Source organism: Pelobates fuscus, chromosome 4, assembly GCF_036172605.1.
Source record: "Pelobates fuscus isolate aPelFus1 chromosome 4, aPelFus1.pri, whole genome shotgun sequence".
In the NCBI taxonomy this organism is placed as follows: Eukaryota; Metazoa; Chordata; class Amphibia; order Anura; family Pelobatidae; genus Pelobates; species Pelobates fuscus.
In genome coordinates, this window is record NC_086320.1 from 25,271,953 (window position 1) to 25,292,218 (window position 20,266).

General features: G+C 37.2%; 1 protein-coding gene across 2 annotated transcripts in view; it reads left to right on the forward strand.

Moving 5' to 3' along the window:
- Nucleotides 1-20,266, forward strand: part of FAM135B (family with sequence similarity 135 member B) — a 193,293-nt gene that overhangs the window by 106,589 nt on the left and 66,438 nt on the right. The window contains exons 5-8 of one of the 2 annotated variants that reach the window (XM_063451034.1): nt 1,839-1,909; nt 5,146-5,319; nt 8,182-8,308; nt 19,721-19,874. In XM_063451034.1, the coding sequence (XP_063307104.1) occupies nt 1,839-1,909; nt 5,146-5,319; nt 8,182-8,308; nt 19,721-19,874 (526 nt within the window). The remainder of the gene's footprint in view (nt 1-1,838; nt 1,910-5,145; nt 5,320-8,181; nt 8,309-19,720; nt 19,875-20,266) is intronic. The other variant, XM_063451035.1, reaches the window with a different exon arrangement.

Consider the following 20,266-nt stretch of genomic DNA (forward strand, 5'->3'; position numbering starts at 1 on the left):
TGGTGCTCAGTAGCTCAATTGCAGAGGAGAGGAGTTTCTTGTTGGTATGTTCCACGGTGGGCTGGTACAGGAACCACCTTCCTGTAGGGAGGGCCTCTATAACAACTGCCAGTGATGTATATATAGAATGCATCATATGTGCTGTGACGTTGATGTTACTATAACATTGTTTTATATATATATATATATATATATATATATATATATACACTTTATTTAGGACTAGATTGAAGGTATACTTAAGTTTACTGAACCATTCATGTTGGCGTTACGATGCATACAACTTCACTCAAGTTGCTGTTGAGGTAGATTGAGTGTGATGGTATTTAAATTCCACAGCCTCTGCAGTGCACATGGGATTAATGGTATCCTGCTCTACCACCCAACCCTCTGAAGTTGAGGATTTAAGACAGTGGATACTCCAGTGTGTCACAATCATTTGCTGCCCATCTTTATATATGGTTATGAATGCAGCACCTTCAAAACTCGGCTATTATAAAGCTTGACATTTTTAAATCAACATTTTTAAATTCCTTTTAACAAGTTAAAATGGTACTGCTCAGGTAAATACATCTTGTGGCTGTTATTTTTAGGGTCAGATAATCTTTTTTTTAATGATCAATGAATTAATCTAGCTCTGATATAAATCCTTATATCTTTAAGATGAAATAAAGTTCGATCAAACACCACAAACCCATCGTACTTCCTTTAGTTGCTGCTTTCCAGTGATCTCTCCTCCAGTATGTTCACTAAGCAATCAAACACACAGAACAGGAGGTGCACGCAAGTGAAGAGAATTAGAAAAACAAGCAGAAACTTTTGTGAAATGTACTGGCTTTGATAGAATATAAATTGCAAGTGATTCAGTAGCTCAATAACCACGTAGATATCACAGAGGAAAGGGAATGTACTGCAGTAGTGGTACTTCTACTTTCAATTGCTTCCACATGCTTACAGGAATCCTTGTACCTGTAAGAAATGAAAGGTAATTAAATATGGTTCAGTTTTAGGGAGGTTTAGTTTGTATGGGTGTTGAAAGTACAAAACATGGTAAATAAAGGGACACGCTAGTCACCAAAACAACTTAAATTAAATTAAGCAGTTTTGGTGTAAACTTTCATGCCTCTGTAGTTTCACTGCTCAATTTCCTGCCATTTAGGAGTTAAAAAAAACTTTTGTTTCTGTCCATGCAGCCCTAACCACACCTCCCCTGACTGTGACTGACACAGCCTGCATGAAAACAAAATGGTTTCACTTTTAATCAGGTGTAACTTACTTTAAAGATTTGTATCTCCTGCTCTGTACATGTAACGTGAATCCCACACAAGAGACTCCTGCACGGTCTAGTAAGCTTTTAACAAAGCAGGAGATAAGATATTCTAAATTAAACAGAAATTGCAACAAGGAAGTGTAAACATTAGATGACTCTTTATAGGAAGAGTTTAGGAAGGCTGTGTAGGTCACATGCAGGGATGTGTCACTAGAGCTGCATAAATCAAGTGATTTAACTCCTAAATGGCAGAGATTTGAGCAGGTAAACTGCAGGGGTGCATGATCTATACACCAAAGCTAAATTTGTTTTGGTGACTATCGTGTCCCTTTAATGTGTAATATGATACTGGCATAATTGTATTTTCCTCATTTGGGATCCAAAAGAACAGAAAAGTGTTATGGCAAACATGAATTTGTCCATTGCCTGTGATTACATTTTTAATGACTGTGTTATGAGCTAAACTCATGTTAGATTGGTAGCATCGTCTGAGAATGTATTAAAAAAAAAAAAAAAAAAACTATATTATATGATTAAGTCAAATCCTGAGCCTTTATTTGATTTATAGGTTGAAGACTCACTGAGCGAAGTAGATTTTCAGTTGAAGTTAGATCTTCATTTTACCGACAGTGAACAACAGTAAGTAAATAACTAGACATTAATTAACAACCAGCATATCATAACAATGTATAAAAAATGTATACCCGATGGAATTACTATAATACATACTACAATAATGTAACAATGTATAACAGATTGATAATCTCTCTGTCTCTTGCTCTACATATGTTTCTATCTATTATTCCAAGCTGGCTAATGATAAGTGGTAGAAGTGGTGTTACACCTCTGCCCGCTCGCTGCAATATCCAAGAATGTGCAAAGTTTGCTAATAAAAATGCTGCATGTACGGGGTCCTTGCACCATTGTCCACTTCAAAACACTGAAGGCATCATGGTGCTCGAAGTACCCATTTAAAATGGCAATGCACTGTTCAAAAACAAATCAACAAGGCAGGTGCTCTGAGCAATTGCTGCCTCTTTAGTTTAGTTCCACTGAGCTAAACAAACAAGGAAGTAACAGGACTGGTTGTGCGATTGGCATCTAGGAGTGTGGAGCACGTTATAGTGTTTAGGGTTCTGGAGTGACCCTTTAAGGACACATAAACATAATGACATTTGGGGGTTTATTCACTAAAGAGATTTGCGTTAATTACATTAGAAATTGCTTAATTTAGACTATAATCACCAAGCTGTGATTATAGCTGAATGAGAGCATTTTCCAAATCAGCTGTTTGCCAATATTGTGCATTTCAATTCACTAAATTTCACTGCTTAGTGAGTGTACCTCTGAGACAAGCAGCACCCAGTTACACCTTACAATGAGAAAGACTGAGGCAAGCAGCACCCAGTTACACCTTACAAGGAGAAAGACTGAGACAAGCAGCACCCAGTTACACCTTACAATGAGAAAGACTGAGGCAAGCAGCACCCAGTTACACCTTACAAGGAGAAAGACTGAGACAAGCAGCACCCAGTTACACCTTACAATGAGAAAGACTGAGACAAGCAGTACTCAGTTACACCTTTCAATGAGAAATACTGAGACAAGAAGCCCCCAGTTACAGCTTACAAGGAGAAAGACTGAGACAAGCAGCACCCAGTTACACCTTACAATGAGAAATACTGAGACAAGCAGTACCCAGTTACACCTTACAATGAGAAATACTGAGACAAGCAGTACCCAGTTATACCTTACAAGGGGAAATACTGAGACAAGCAGTACCCAGTTACACCTTACAATGAGAACGACTGAGACAAGCAGCACCCAGTTACACCTTACAAGGGGAAAGACTGAGACAAGCAGTACCCAGTTACACCTTACAATGAGAAAGACTGAGACACACAGTACCCAGTTACACCTTACAATTAGAAAGACTAAGACAAGCAGCACCCAGTTACACCTTACAATTAGAAAGACTGAGACAAGCAGCACCCAGTTACACCTTACAATTAGAAAGACTGAGACAAGCAGCACCCAGTTACACCTTACAATTAGAAAGACTGAGACAAGCAGTACCCAGTTACACCTTACAATGAGAAAGACTGAGACAAGCAGCACCCAGTTACACCATACAAGGAGAAAGACTGAGACACACAGTACCCGGTTAAACCTTACAATTAGAAAGACTGAGACAAGCAGTACCCAGTTACACCTTACAAGGGGAAATACTGAGACAAGCAGTACCCAGTTACACCTTACAATGAGAAAGACTGAAACAAGCAGCACCCAGTTACACCTTACAAGGGGAAAGACTGAGACAAGCAGTACCCAGTTACACCTTACATTGAGAAAGACTGAGACACACAGTACCCAGTTACACCTTACAATGAGAAAGACTGAGACACACAGTACCCAGTTACACCTTACAATTAGAAAGACTAAGACAAGCAGCACCCAGTTACACCTTACAATTAGAAAGACTGAGACAAGCAGCACCCAGTTACACCTTACAATTAGAAAGACTGAGACAAGCAGTACCCAGTTACACCTTACAATGAGAAATACTGAGACAAGCAGTACCCAGTTACACCTTACAAGGGGAAATACTGAGACAAGCAGTACCCAGTTACACCTTACAATGAGAAAGACTGAGACACACAGCACCCAGTTACACCTTACATTGAGAAAGACTGAGACACACAGTACCCAGTTACACCTTACAATGAGAAAGACTGAGACACACAGTACCCAGTTACACCTTACAATTAGAAAGACTAAGACAAGCAGCACCCAGTTACACCTTACAATTAGAAAGACTGAGACAAGCAGCACCCAGTTACACCTTACAATTAGAAAGACTGAGACAAGCAGTACCCAGTTACACCTTACAATGAGAAAGACTGAGACAAGCAGCACCCAGTTACACCATACAAGGAGAAAGACTGAGACACACAGTACCCAGTTAAACCTTACAATTAGAAAGACTGAGACAAGCAGTACCCAGTTACACCTTACAATGAGAAAGACAGAGACACACAGTACCCAGTTACACCTTACAATTAGAGGATTTTACAATTATCCTTGCTCCACCCTCCTAGCTGTCAATCAAACAGCCAGTCATGTTAGTTCCTGGTTTGTTTAGCTCATTGAAACTAAACTCAAAGAGGAACCACAGTTTACAAAAGGAGAAGGCAACCTCTGGCACTCCATATGTTGTGAACTACATTTCCTAAAATACTGTTACAACCATAATACTGGCAAAGCATCATGGTAGATGTAGTTGGTAGATGCACTTTTCTGTTATCTTTATTAGTTTTCTTTCTCTTTCCTCCACTGCAATTTGACCTCTGAACTGAAGTCCTCTCTTGACCCAGCAGTCTGAAGTGTCATATAACATCAGTGATAAGATGCCCTTTCTTTTGGCTTAACAAGCATTAGGAAATTAACCATTACAGAATAAGATACATACCATTATGTTCAGCGAATTTAACAAGATATGAATTTTTTTTTTATTTCACTATATCTCTTTGCATTTTTTTTCCTTTTAATCACATGGTCTCTCATCCGGTGTTCATGTCTTTGTCTCTTTATATCTATACATCATTTAGGAACTTTGGAGTTACATCTGTAATCACTTTTTATACTGTACACTATCATTGAATTGATATTTCCCTATGTAACTAAGGAGAGGAATATAAATTTCGAGACTGCTAGTGAATGTACATCACGGTGACAGTTACAAATGTATTTCAGATTACAATGCTTAGAAGAGTGCGTTTATTCATGAAAAATAATGTGTACATGTCAGTTGTACTTAAATGCTCGAATGACTGCAACAACATCCAGGCATGTTAACATGTAAACATATCTTACAGGCTTAAGGACATTTCCGGAGTACCCATGATAAGCAGTCGTACTTTGGGTCTCCATTTTCACCCAAGAAGAGGTTTACACCATCATGTTCCTGTCATGTTCGACTATTTCCACTTGTCAGTGATTTCCGTGACAGTCCATGCTTCATTGATAGCCTTACATCAACCGCTCCTAAGGTAATAAGCTCACTCTGTCTGCCTTTGTAAATTGTGCTTGTGTTGGGCTACAAATAAAGGAGGAAAGACAATCCGGTTTGTTAACTGTGCAGATACTAATGAACGATGCAGTGAACTCAAGGGCTAAATCCAAACCAAGTGTAAATATGCTGTTTGTTATAAGAAAACAATGTTTAAATATTGCCTCAACAGGATTGAAGATGATCATAGTACCAAATGGTCACTGTATTTTTTATTATTATTGGTTATGAAAAGTAAATGAAGTATTCTTATTAAATGCCTCTTAAGGTTTGCAACTGAGAACATGTAAACAATGAGGGAGAAATGTCATGGGTGAGCTGGGAGTTAGACGGATATGAAATCCACGACTTGCATGATGTAATGTAGCCCCATGGAACAAAAGCACAGCTTAGTGGAAAAGGGCCTTGACATGGGTTAGGAGGTGGGCATAGGAGGAAGCTGAGTGGGAGTGGGTCATGGAGAGGTTAAGGGGCTTGGTCATATAAGTAGGCAGACATCTTAGGAAAAATTCACTTTTAACTTACCTGCCCGGCTGAGTTTGTCCCACCCTCCCTCCCTGGGTTTTTTGGCCGTAGTGGGGTTCCCGTTTTGTCACAGCAGCAGGATAGGCTGAGGAGAGGAAATAGGCTCCCCAGTAGGAAGGTTATGTTAATAGTTATTGGTATGTTGGTAGGTTTCGAGTCCTGGAGGTGGCTCAGAACCTGGTGGGGTAGGGGTATCCGGGTGTACCCCTACCATGGTTTAATTATAATAATGGTTGGCACTTTAATTGATGTTATGTTGGTTCAATGTTATATATATATATATATATATATATATACGTTATTTATTCAGGGGGTCATTGCCTGTTATACCTAACCGAAGGACACGGAAATAAGGGCGGGCATAGGCAATGACCCAAAAAGTTTCTATGTTAAGTTATTATTATTTATATATTTAATAAAACTGTGGGCAATTTTACCCATATACCCTAGTGTCCGTGTTTTATCGGGGGTAGGTATGTGGGGGTTTGTCCAAGGTTACGAATGCCCATATGGCGACGATACACCGGTCAAATGATTTTGCTAAATTTTTGTATAGTTACAGTTCCACACTTGTCACCTTGGCAGTTAAAGAAAGCTATTTAATGTTTGATGATTTTTGATTCAGTAGATAAACAGTGCCACTGTACATTGACTTGAGTTAAAATATATGTTACAAATGTGTCTAGGGATCGGATATGTTATTGGTTTAACAAGTGCTGTCATGTTGGATAGTATAAACAAGTATTACACATGATTTAAAGTACTGCTTGCCATTCTAGCAGAAAACTAGATTACGAGAAGATATATTGGATTTTTGTTGGTACTAATATATTAAAGAGTAATTGTCAGTGGTGTGATATTTATGGTGCAACTGTCACTAGAATGTTTTCACTTTACACGCTTCGCTAGTGACAGTGGGCACAGCATATTAATGAACTTAATCCAATACATTTGGTTCATGCACATGAATGCCACGTGTGAAAGAATGTCTGATTTTGTGTGTGTCCGTACAACATTTATGTGTGTATGGGCATCATGAGGTGATTCAATCTGCCACAATTAAAACATGCAGGGTAATTAAGTGCATTTTTACTAATCACTGCTACTTTATTAACCACAGCAAATGCTGCAATGGACTGTCACTTCCTAAGAATCGAAAGTTTTCCTTTAAATAACATTATCAGTAGACAACTCACTTGCATTACAACATATAAACTGATCAGCCACAATAGTGAAGCCACCTGCCAAGTATTGTGTAGGCCCCCGCATACTGTCAAAACAGCTCTGGTGAGTGGAGGAGTAGACTCTGCAAGATATCTGAATGTGTCCTGTGGTATCAGGCACCAAAATAAGTGCAGCAGATCTTTACGTTTTGCAAGTTGCAAGGTGGGAACTTTTTGGATCTGATTTGATGTTCCAGTACATCCCACATATGCTCAATCGTGTTTAGATCTGGGGAATTTGGAGGCAATGCCAACACCTTGAACTCTTTGATATGTTTCTGAAACCATTCCAGAAAATTTGTTGCAGTATGGCAGGGTGCATTTTCCTGCTGAAGGAGGTGAATGTCACCAGGAAACACCACTGCCATGAATGGGTATACGTGGTCTGCAACAATATCTAGGCAGATGGTACGTGTCAAAGTAACATCCACATCATGTATGCCAGGTTCCAAGAGAATTGCCCAGATCATAAAACTACCTCTGCCAGTGGTGGCAAGGGTCATCATGGGCACTCTCAGCAGTCTGGTGCTATGCAACCCCATACACAGCAAACTGTTATGCACTGTGTGGTCTGACACCTTTTTATCATGGCCATCATCAAGTTTTTCAGAAATTTGAGCTACAGTAGCTCTTCTGTGTGATCGGACCAGATGGAATGAGCTTTGGGCACCCATGACACTGATGCCGGTTCACTGGCTGTCCTTCTTTGCACCACGTTTTGTAGGTACTAACCACTTTATACTGGGAACACCCCACAAAACTTGCTGTTATGGAGATGCTCTGACCCAGTTGACAAGCCAATATCAAGCCATATTTGTCCCTTGTCAAGTCACTCATATCTTTTCACTTGCTCATTATCCATGAATTCGAGAACTGGCTGTTCACTTGCTGCCTAATATACCATGACAGGTGCCATTGTAATTATATAATCAATGTTACTCACTTCACATGCCCAGTGGTTTTAATATTGTGGCTGATGAGTGTATGTTTAGTATAAATGTATATTCTTTTATTTGAAGCATATTGCCATGTAAATAATGACACAGTTTAATGATTTGACAAAGAATAAATCTATATTGTAATTTTCTCTATAGCTTTGCTCGGCCCATTAAAGGATCCTGGTTAGGAAAAAGTAGTCAAGATTTGGGGACAGATCCATCAAGTTTACCGCTAGAAAATTTGGTGTTTGGGGCTGCATACTGCAAACCACTTTCTACTGAGGTAAGGAACAATGCCACCTGTAAACAAATGAAAACTGGTGGACATAATCATTGCAGTACATTTAAAGAAAACTCTCTCAATGGTAGTTTGGTAGAGAGGAGAAATGAGAGAATCAATCAATCTGTAAACATGATTTCATTATATACATATTTCCAAACTACTGAGAGGTTGGGTTTTATCTATACTCAAAAATCAGTTAAACAAATTATGAATTTCAAGTTGGTAACTGAATTTAACTCAACTTTGTCAAGAGTATTAAAGGAACACTATAGTCACCTAAATCACTTTAGCTAAATAAAGCAGTTTTAGTGTATAGATCATTCCCCTGCAATTTCACTGCTCAATTGACTGTCATTTAGGAGTTAAATCACTTTGTTTCTGTTTATGCAGACCTAGCCACACCTCCCCTGTCTATGATTGACAGAGCCTGCATGAAAAAAAAAACTGGTTTCACTTTCAAACAGATGTAATTTACCTTAAATAATTGTATCTCAATCTCTAAATTGAACTTTAATCACATAGAGGAGGCTCTTGCAGGGTCTTGCAAGATATTAACATAGCAGGGGATAAGACTATCTTAATTAAACAGAACTTGCAATAAAGAAAGCCTAAATAGGGCTCTCTTTACAGGAAGTGTTTATGGAAGGCTGTGCAAGTCACATGCAGGGAGGTGTGACTAGGGTTCATAAACAACAGGATTTAACTCCTAAATGGCAGAGGATTGAGCAGTGAGGCTGCAGGGGCATGTTCTATACACCAAAACTACTTCATTAAGCTAAAGTTGTTCAGGTGACTATAGTGTCCCTTTAACTTCCCACCATTAAGTGTAGCTTTTACACTACATAGGGAAAGAGAAACTAAGTTGTTTAATTATAGAGTCAAACAGTGAAACATTTTTTGCCGTTTGCAAATACAATTACACTAAACATAAAAAAATACATAACAGGAGCTGCACAGTCTCTTCTGTGAAATAGAGCAAGTTAAATTTATGTGTGCCGGTGTCTGTGAGGCTAAACAGGCAAGTATTACTCCGCTCAAGATTTTTATTGGTTGGTTTCGCAATTCAACCAGTGACAGTGCACTGAGTGATTATCAACCAGTGGTGTTTGTTTAAAACGACTCTGCCTCTTAAAAAGTGTTCAATGTGGAGTCCATTTGAACAACTGACTGGAAGGCTCTATTTATATTTTGCATGCACTGTTTTATTTTTGCTCGACACTTTTTATAATGTACACATAGTAAGAGTCAAGATTTTGCCACATTTTGCTTGGCCATGCTTTTTTATGGCTGATAATAGGACAAATAAGAAGACTGAATAATGAAGGTAATCATTCAAGATATTATATTATGTACCAGGGGACTGTGAATATATCACAAACCAAAAAAGCAGTGTACCACTTATTACCTGTTAAAAATTGTTAGACATGTGAAGACAACAAAAAACCTTAAGAAATATATGTTAGCATCAATCGGAAAAATCTTTAAATTACAAGAACCTTTGTACCTTTAAAATACAAAAATTAATACAATAGTGTATTACCATGTTGATATATTATATAGTATTTGATGAAACAATTGAACACTCACACTTTTGTGAGCTAAAACAAAAACTAAGTGTTTAAGCTCACAAGAGTGTCTGTTCAATTGTCTCATCATATACTATATAATATATCCACATGGTAATACACTATTGTATTTATTTTTGTATTTTAAAGGTACATTGTTACATAGTTACATGGCTGAAGAGACTTGCGTCCATCAAGTTCAGCCTTCATCACATGTTTTTGCTGTTGATCCAAAAGAAGGTTAAAAACCTAGTCTGAAGCACTTCCAATTTTGCCACAAACTAGGAAAAAATTCATTCTTGACCCCAAAATATCAGTCAGATGTCTCCTTGGATCAAGCAGCTATTACCCCACTAATTAGAAATTATATCCCTGTATGTTATGTTTTTGCAAGTATTTATCCAATTGCAGTTTAAACCTCTGTATAGACTCTGACAAAACCACCTCTTCAGGCAATGAATTCCATATCCTTATTGCTCTTACTGTAAAAAAAACTTTTCTTTGCCTTAGATTAAATCTCCTTTCTTCAAGCCTAAATGTGTGACCTCGTGTCCTATGTATAGCCCTGTTTATGAATAGATTTCCAGATAATGCCTCGCAGACACACTGCATGAAACATGCTTGAATCCTTGACTTTTACCTCAGCTTGTTAACAATACGCTATTGTTCATCGACATAAAAATATAAAAATGAGGCATTAATGTTCAGGAAATGTATACGACCACTGTTAGTACTGTTTTGACCCTACTTTGTAAAACATATATGCATCTCCCACTCTTTGTTCTGTACCCCTCAAATATGCCTTAATAAAAGAAAGATTGACAAAGATTTCCAGATAATGGTTTGTACTGGCCTCGAATATATTTGTATAATGTTATCATATCCCTTCTGAGGTCACTTTTTTCAAAACTAAAGAGATTTAAAATGTTTAACCTTTCCTCGTAACTAAAATGCTCCATTCCTTTTATCAATTTTGTAGCTTGTCTCTGCACTTTTTCTAGTGCCATGATATCTTTCTTTAGAACAGGTACCCAAAACTGCACTGCATATTCAAGGTGTGGTCTTACCAGCGATTTATAAAGAGGTAAAATTATATTTTCATCCCGAGAATTTATGCCCCTATTTATACATGAAAAAAACCTTACTGGTCTTAGCAACTGCAAATTGACATTGCTGCCTAATTTGTTGTCTATAACAATTCCCAAGTCCTTCTTGTGTGTGGTTATCCCTAATTCACCACCAGTTGCTTGTGCATTCTTGACCCCGTAGTGCATAATTGCACATTTCTCTACATTAAATTTCATCTGTCATTTTAGTGCCCAGTCCCCAATCTATCCAAATCCCTCTGCAGCAAAGCAATATTGTTCTCACATTTTATTACTTTAAGTTTTGCGTCATCTGCAAATACTGAAACATGGCTTTCAATGCCTATTTCTAGATCATTTATAAATATGTTAAATAGAAGCGGTCCCAAAACAGAATTCGGAGGTACAACCACTTACCACTTTTGTCCAGCCTGAAAATTTACCATTAATGACAACTCGTTGTACTCTATCCTTAAGCCAATGTTCTACCCAAGAACAAGAATATTCATCTAGACCAATTTCTTTTAGTTTGAAGACTAACCTGTTGTGAGGAACCGTATCAAATGCCTTGGCAAAATCCAAGTAGATCACATCCACTGCAACACCCTGATCTATATTTCTACTTACTTCTTCGTAGAATGCAATTAGGTTAGTTTGACATGACATATGTTTCATAAAACCATGCTGATTATTGTTAATAACACAGTTCTTCCCAATGAATTCCTGAATATTATTCATTAATAGCCGTTCAAATAATTTCCCAGTCACAGAAGTTAAGCTCACAGGTCTATAATTTCCAGGCAAGGATTTTGAACCCTTTTTAAATATAGGAACAACATCTGCCTTCCTCCAATCCTCCGGTACAATACCTGAAACAAAAGAATCTTGAAAAATTATATACAGAGGTTCACTTATTTCCCCACTTAGCTCCTGAAGTACTCGTGGATGAATACCGTCAGGCCCCCGAGCTTTATTTACATAAATTTTCCTTAACTGCTGTAGCACCTTGTCTCGAGTTATCCAATCGCAAGTTATCTGCAAATTTTTTGCAGCAATTATTTGCCTATCTCTTACCATATGATCCTCATTAATATATACTGAAGAAAAATAGTTATTTAAAATGTTGTGCCTTTTCCTGGTCTTCATTAGCTAACAGACCGATCTCTGTTTCCAGTGTACCTACAGTTTCATTTTTTGTTTTGTTTTTAGAATTAATGTACTTGAAAAAAAATTGTGGTTGGTTTTGCATTCTTTGTCTATCAATTTCTCATTTTCTAGTTTAGCCACTTTAATTGCCTTTTTGCCAGCATTATTGGCTTCCTTATATCTTATATAGGATGCCTCTGATTTGTCCGATTTAAATGCTTTAAATGCCCTTTTCTTATTTTTAATCTCTTGTTTTACTTCTCTACTAAGCCACATTGGTTTCAGTTTATTTCTTTTATATTGATTACCCAATGGTACATACTGAGAAACGTACCTTTCTAATATTTGTTTGAATAGTTTCTATTTATCCTCAGTGGTTTTTTTTCAGTAAGGAGTTTATGTCAGTCGATATGTTTTAGAGCTGTCCTAATCTTATTGAAATTAGCTTTTTTTAAATTATACGTTTTATACGTGCTTTTGCTTTTTTGAGTTTATTACAAAAAATTACCATATTGTGATCACTATTTCCTAAATGCTCCCCTACTTGAATGTTGGTCAAAAGATCCACATTGTTTGTTATAACGAGATCCAGACAAGCATCCTTGTAATTTAAACATTTTTCTGATTGATGCTAACATATATTTTTTTATGGTATTTTGTTGTCTTCACATGTCTAAAACTTTTTAACAGGTAATAAGTGCTACGCTGCTTTTTTGGTTTATTATATATTCACAGTCCCCTGGTACATAATATAATATCTTGAATGATTACCTTCATTATTCAGGCTTAGTGGTCCTTAAAGGCAACCCTTCCCTTCATCTGCTGGGCAATTTGTGGTCTGTGGACTGTGGAATATATATGTGTAATATATATTTAGAATTTTTATGTTTGTATGCATGTATGTTTTAAAGAGCCCTACCTCCTATGCGGTTTATGCTATGCTTACCTTTTCTAGACTCCAGCTATCTCCTCCACAAACCTGGCAACCTTACAAAATGGCTACTAATCCCAAAGACAGACATTTATTGCTTATAATGAGTGAGGAGTCCCGTAACATCAGCCATTAGTGATGGTAGGGGAGCATAAGCAGAAGGGTTTACCATCAGATATTCTTGTTACGTGGTACAGAGATTATCCCCTATTGTGTCTTAAGTATAATATTTAAATTCAATTTGTTTTTATAACACAACTAATAAGAAGACTAATTAAAAATATATATATTTATTTTCTTAAAAGTAAATGTGAAAGGATTATTTTAAGACTAAAGAATTCACAATAATTACTGTTGGGGAATTACTTTTTACATGTCCTTAGAGATCTAATCTTTGTGTACAGTGGACATTCTAGTGTGAAGTAAAAAGTGCAATATTTGCACAAAGGAATGAAATGCCAGTTTTATAGGTAGGTTACAAAATTGAATAATGGTGCGGATATTCACAGGACCGTAGAGAACTGACACACTGTATTGGAGCTAATGATGTATTACTGCTCCTAGAGGTAATATTCCAATAATTGTTAACCCATCAGTCCATTCTGAAGATATCACAAGCCTATCATAACTATATTTCTTGTACTCATTTCTCAATTTCTATTTTATGCATATTTTTTGAAAAGTTTGCTCATGTCTAACCTGAAATCAAACTTATTTTGGATACTGTTTGTTTACACCAGATCATTTCCACAGTTATTAATCATAATCTTTACCTTTAAGTTAGACAAGCCTGACTAACTACTCTAAGTGTTGCCTGAGTGTGCAATATAGAGTGGAATCGGGAGTAAAGTTCATTCTCCATGGATGTATTCTATCCAGAAATGCCAGATAATCTAGAATGTTGAATGAGTACTGAACAATTAAAATTGGTCGCATAGAATAGATACAAATAAATAATTTAAAAAAATAATAATAATTAAAATAAATACATTTAAAAAAATAATAATAATAATTTAAAATAAAAAAATTAAAATAAATATATATAACTCAAGTAGAGATTGTAGTCGTATTAGTCCAGTGATGTAGTGATGTAGATGTTTGTAAAAAAAAAACAGATACAATATGTATCTTGTAATACCTTTTCTATTGGACTAACAGAATTTTTTAATGACAAGTCCAGCTATTCAAAGGTCTGGTATACGTTACCCTTTATCTACATTCTGCGTGTTGGATCCCATTCCATTCCTGACAGAATGTTGTCTATTTTCTATCAAACCTGTATCTTATCTGCACTTATGTCGCTTTAACCCCTGTAATACAACTCAACTTTGAATTCTATGTGTCGTCTTGCTCAGAAATGCCTCAGACTTGAGAAAGGGAGGGTCTCCCGAAAGCTTGTCATTAAAAAATTCTGTTAGTCCAATAGAAAAGGTATTACAAGATACAAATTTTATCTGTATTTTACATATATATATATTAAAAGGTCCATCCTGTATATGACAAAGGTCTCCAAAAAATGGATGTATGGCCACTTAAAGCATTTTTTTATTAGAAAATCTAAATACAAAAATAACATTTCCCCAGTTATATACATTTGGTGTATTTCAAAGTCACCTTCAAAAATAATATTACAATACGGACTTTAAAATCTAACAGTATCCATGAGCACTGACATAGACATGCTTCCTTCTTAAGAAAGCAACTGACAAATAGTGTTTCTATAGCGACGGCACATATTTCCTCCACTGTTAAATAAAGAAATATAAATACATTGTGCTCACAGTAAATGTCTTGGAAGAGGACTGTACAACATGTACTGTATCCATGGTCATTTCTATCTTCTAGCCAAGATAAAGCTGGTTAAGCATTTTCTATACGTTGGAAACAACGTTCGTTATAAAGTAAAGTGCTCTGGCTAATATATAGGTATTCCATGACTCCCAGACCTCTACATCCTCAAAGTATTGCCAGCATTCCTTCTTTCTTCTGCAATGAAGTGCTCTTGATTCATCTGGCACACAGTATTATTGTATCAATGTCATTATTTCTGCTCATAAAACCATCTTCTAGATACAAAGCATCAAATCCAGTATCACTAATCTCCTAATCACCGCACCACATAAATTGTTTGGGGAATTCCAAGTTAGAGCAGAGGTTTGTATATTCGCTGCTGAGATACATCTTCACCTTTCCTTTAGTCAAGTAGAAGAGGGCCCCTTAATACTGGAAGCCTTTGGAACAGACAGCTCCCTTGATCCTTTACCTTGTACCTTGTGAATTACACATAGGGTTTATTGCACATAGTGCTCAGTAAACTGGTGTGTATCATAGGAGTCTTAGCTAACTTGCTTTCTCATCATTTCTTTCTGTTTCAGCCTCAAACTTAAGGGAACACTATAAGGTCAGGAACGTAAACATGTATTCCTGACTGTATATTGTTAAAGCCACCATCTACCTCCCCCTGTCCCCACCCTCCCCATGGCCCTCCCCTGCCTCCCTAAATATAGTAAAATCTTACTTGTATTTAAGTCTGCAGCTACTGCCTCTGCCCCTGACCTGTCTGCATGCCCTACATCATCAGAAGTGATTCTGTGAGCCAATCACAATGCTTTTACATAGGATTGGCAAAGACTGCCAAGAAGGCAGATCAGGGACAGAGCCAGCACAAGTCAAACACAGCACTGGCCAATCAGCATCTCCTCATAGATATACATTGAATCAATGCGTCTCTATGAGGAAAGTTCAGTGTCTGCATGCAGAGGGCAGAGACACTAAATGGCAGTGCTGCCCACTGTGCAGCACTGTTCCGGGAAGCACCTCTAGCAGCCATCTGACGAGTGGCCAGTGGAGTTATCTATAGGCTATAATGCAAACACTGCATTTTCTCTGAAAAGACAGCGTTTACTGCAAAAATCCTGAATGGAATGATTCTACTCACCAGAACAAATTCAATAAGCTGTAGTAATTCTGGTGACTATAGTGTCCCTTTAACTTTATATAATCTGTTTACACTTCCAAAGACAAATTATACAAACATGTATTCAAGGTGGGCCAAATTTCAGACTAGGATTTGGCATGTAAATAAGTTATTTGTTAGTAATTTGTTTGTTGCTGGTACTTATTATAAGTGAGGCTTGGGAGATTCATCATTGGTAATTTCACAAAGGAGCAACCAGTATTTTGGCGCAAAGAGTTTACCTCCACCACGTTAATGTAAGAAAGAAGAATATATGTGCAGAAATTTGAGTGCTAGAGCCTCAAACATTAATAATGCTGTGAACAATGCAATCAAAAGAGCCCGACTTTGCGAGGTGACAAATGGAGCTCATTTAAAAAAATGTAATCTTCCGTACCTAGTCAACCTCCATACGTTAAGCATTCATTGTATGTAATATCATTGAAATTAGTTCATTAAGACAAAAGTTATTGACTTCTCAAACCCTACTCTGAATTTTGGCCTACCCTGTATATGATTATATGCACACACACACACACACACACACACACGCCTAAAATGAATCCCTGTGCTCAAACTCCCACTACTCCTGGGTGTCAGAAATGACTATAATACGTATTAAAAATGACATGTCCCAAAGCCCTATGCATATTTAAGTAACTGGATTTTTTTTTGGTATCCCTCCCAATGGCCATTAAAATGTAAGCTCATCTGCCACATCAAGGTGAGTCCTACACCAACAATTCACCTATCTTCTATCAGCTAAATGGCAAAATCTCTAATGAGACAGAAAAGGGGCACCCAGTTTAATTTACCATTCACAGTAGTTCAGTATTTAGCAAATAAACCCCAAATATGTAACACACAAAATTAAATATTTAATTGAACAATAATAATTTAATATTCTAAATATATATTGTAATCTGTAATTTTTTTTATAGCTTCTGTCCTGCTCTCAAAATAGGCAGAATAATCCATTTAGATGTCAATCTAAATTAACGAGTAGAAGAGTTATGGTGCTTCCATATTAATGGGTCCTATGCTGTATCAAGTTTAAAACCTCAGTCTCCATTTGAAATTGCTGTTCTGTGAAACTATGCCATAAATCTCACCAGGGAATTGGATCACAGTTCTTAAAAAAAACATACAAAGAAGACATGCATTATAACTATCGTACATCAACGGAAGTGATCATTGAGTAAGAGATGTTCATCAACCTGTCAAGTTTACTTACCACTGAGCTCTCTTGATCTTGCAGATTGTCACACAAGGGCTAAGAGATATTTGTAGAGTAGATGTGAATGTAGATGGAAGACTTATGTCACCCCTCCACCCACCCCCTCCCCCCACCCCCTTCCCAACAACAAACAAACTAGATTTAGTTTTTCCTAATGGAAAATGTAATGGGAAATGTTTATATGGTTGCCACACACAGGACATCTTTGTAGTAATATGTTGTAATATGTATACTTCAAAACTAGCAATTTTTACAAGATTGGTTTCCACCATTACTGCTTACTAACGCAACTGTTAAGGATGAGACTATTAACTATTAAGCCGAAGCCTTTATTCTCCTGGATTGTCTCATTAGATATCCTTATCCTCACATGATTACCAGACAATTGTAGGGAATATCTTGACATTGGGAATAAATGATCAAATGGTTAATATACTACCTTTATTATATATTTGAAAACCTATATGAAATAATTTCAGTAAGCAATAATTACATTTGCTAAAAATGCACAAGTATAAAATGTATATCTTATGTAAAGTGTTCAAAAAACTAAGGTATGCTTCAACCGCATATCTCAAATTTGATTTTTAGTGGTCATGTATGGGCCTAGAAAGTTGAAGAAATCAGGTTTGAAGTCATGCATAACAGAGTGCCTGGCATGGTGATGGGCAGGGTGACTGTAAGTGAGAGCGAGTTGGGGAATGGGCCGGATGACAGTAAATGAGTGAGATCTGGTGGATGGGCAGAATGACTGTAAGTGAGTGAGAGATTGGGGATGGTCAAGGTGAGGATAAGTGATTGATAGCTGGGGATGGGTAGGGAGAGGGTAAGGTGTCATTCAGGTGAGTTGCAGGACGAGGCTGGTTTTCTTGCTGTGATGGATTAACCAAGCTCCTGGCATGAGGCTTCTCAAATTGTGCTGTGGGATCTCTATATAATTTCAGGAGGGTATGTGCCATATAGAGGCTGCACACTCAGACGCCAGCCACAGGTGGGAGACTGCCTGCAGTTGCTACGGCGTGGTACTGCGTGTCTTTCTACTTGGCAGCATTAAAAAAACACTGAGTATTGCTCCATCTCTGTTGTGGGCTATATAACCTCCCGGTGCCCCTGTTGCAATGGTGCCCTGTGTGGCTGGTTAGCTCACATGACACCAACGCCAGTCCATGCTGCTTATAATAATAGTAGTGTGTCTAGTGTAACGCTTCAATTTCCATATGGAATTGGTGCTCTCTGAAACTGTACCATAAATCTTACTGAGGAATTGGATCATGGTTCATTGAAATATTATAAGAGGCAGCACATTAACTAGGGAAAACAGAAAAGATAATTGAATACAAAAAGTTCACTGACCTGTCATACTAGACCATGCAGCGATAAAAAGACAATTGAAGGAAACACCTGGACTTTGGAGCTCGATGTTTAAATGGTTTGCATACAGTTATTCTGTTTTCCTTCAGGCACAGAACATACGTCAAACAAACAAAATATTTTCTAATACTCATCTCATAACAATTAGTTTTTTTAATTATTCTTTATTTTTCACCAGCTCACAAGTGCAAGAGTTCATATAGGTATAAATCAATAGAAACATGACATGCATATAAAATATCAGAGTATACATTCAGTGTTAAATTACATCTCAAATTAACATAGCCTGGGATCTGAGAATGTTATTTATATATTACTATGAGCTAAATGGAGTGGGTTTGATCTGGGCCTGGCCAGGGGAGGTGTACCATGTGTCAGTGTGTATCGGTGGGGATTTCAAAAGGCCAGTGGCTGTGATTGAAGGGTAATTAAGCTAGATAGGAGAAATCTAGATTTTCTAGAGCGTTTGTGAATGTTGCTTCACGTTAGTGTGTGTTCCCTGTGTACAATTAGTGCAGAGACAGGCCGTGGGTCGCGTCTGATGGGAAGTAGCTCGACTCCCAAAATTACATTACAGTGTCACTAGCTAAAAAGCAAATCAACAAAAACACAAAAAGACACAAACTTCGGACCACAATAAGATATTGTTCCAAAGAAATACAAAATCAGTAGGTTGACCCGGTGCCTTCAGGTTTTACTTAGTATCTCATAACGATTCTTGTTTAAAATATGCAGCAAATCACAGTCTTTTGCATGTGAGAAGTGTGTGGTTCATCTTATAATATGGATAAATGACACACAATTATACCTAGCACATCAGACAAGCACAAATCACTTCCTTTGTCAAATCCGAGATCAAATCATCTCTACCAGATCAACAAAATATCTCCCTAACCTCGTTGTGACAATATAGACCATGCAACAAGCTATTTCCTTATCATCATTTAACTTTTCCTTATTCATTTCTCTGTCTCTCCCCCACCACAGGCTCAATAGATAGATGGATAGACAGACAGACAGACAGACAGACAGACAGACAGACGGACGGACGGACGGATAGATAGATGTATTTATTTATTTCTCTTATAAAATACACTGTTTTTTCTGTCTTTTATCTACAGGGAACCTGTTATGTTCCATCTGAAGATTGCATACAACATGCCTATAAGTGGCACAAGGATCTATGCCATCTCCTGCTCTCAGCGTATACTGGACTTTGGTCATATTTTAACAACATATTAAAAGAAATACCTGAATTATCACAAATAGAACTAGGTATGTAAGATTTATCATACTATACTAGAGTTGGCTAACGATTTTACTCTACGTAAGCTTAAACTATTTTCAACCTGATTAGATACATTTTCATAATTATTTTAAGTTCTTGCATTTGATTAAGTCTAGTCATACTAGCCCACTACATGTAACCCATATTTCCTTACACTGTCAATATCATTGTGAAAAGGACTTTGTATCAGGAAGTCACCGTGGGAACATGTATTGCTTTACAACGTAGACCCTTATTCAGTGAATTGTGAGCCATTTAAGAAATGACTTATGGTCCTCGGGTAGACTCTCTAAATTTGAGAAAATCCAAAATAATTTAACAGAGTTACCATTTTTGGAATACATTTTTACCGGTCAAAACAACTCATTGTTCAGTGAAA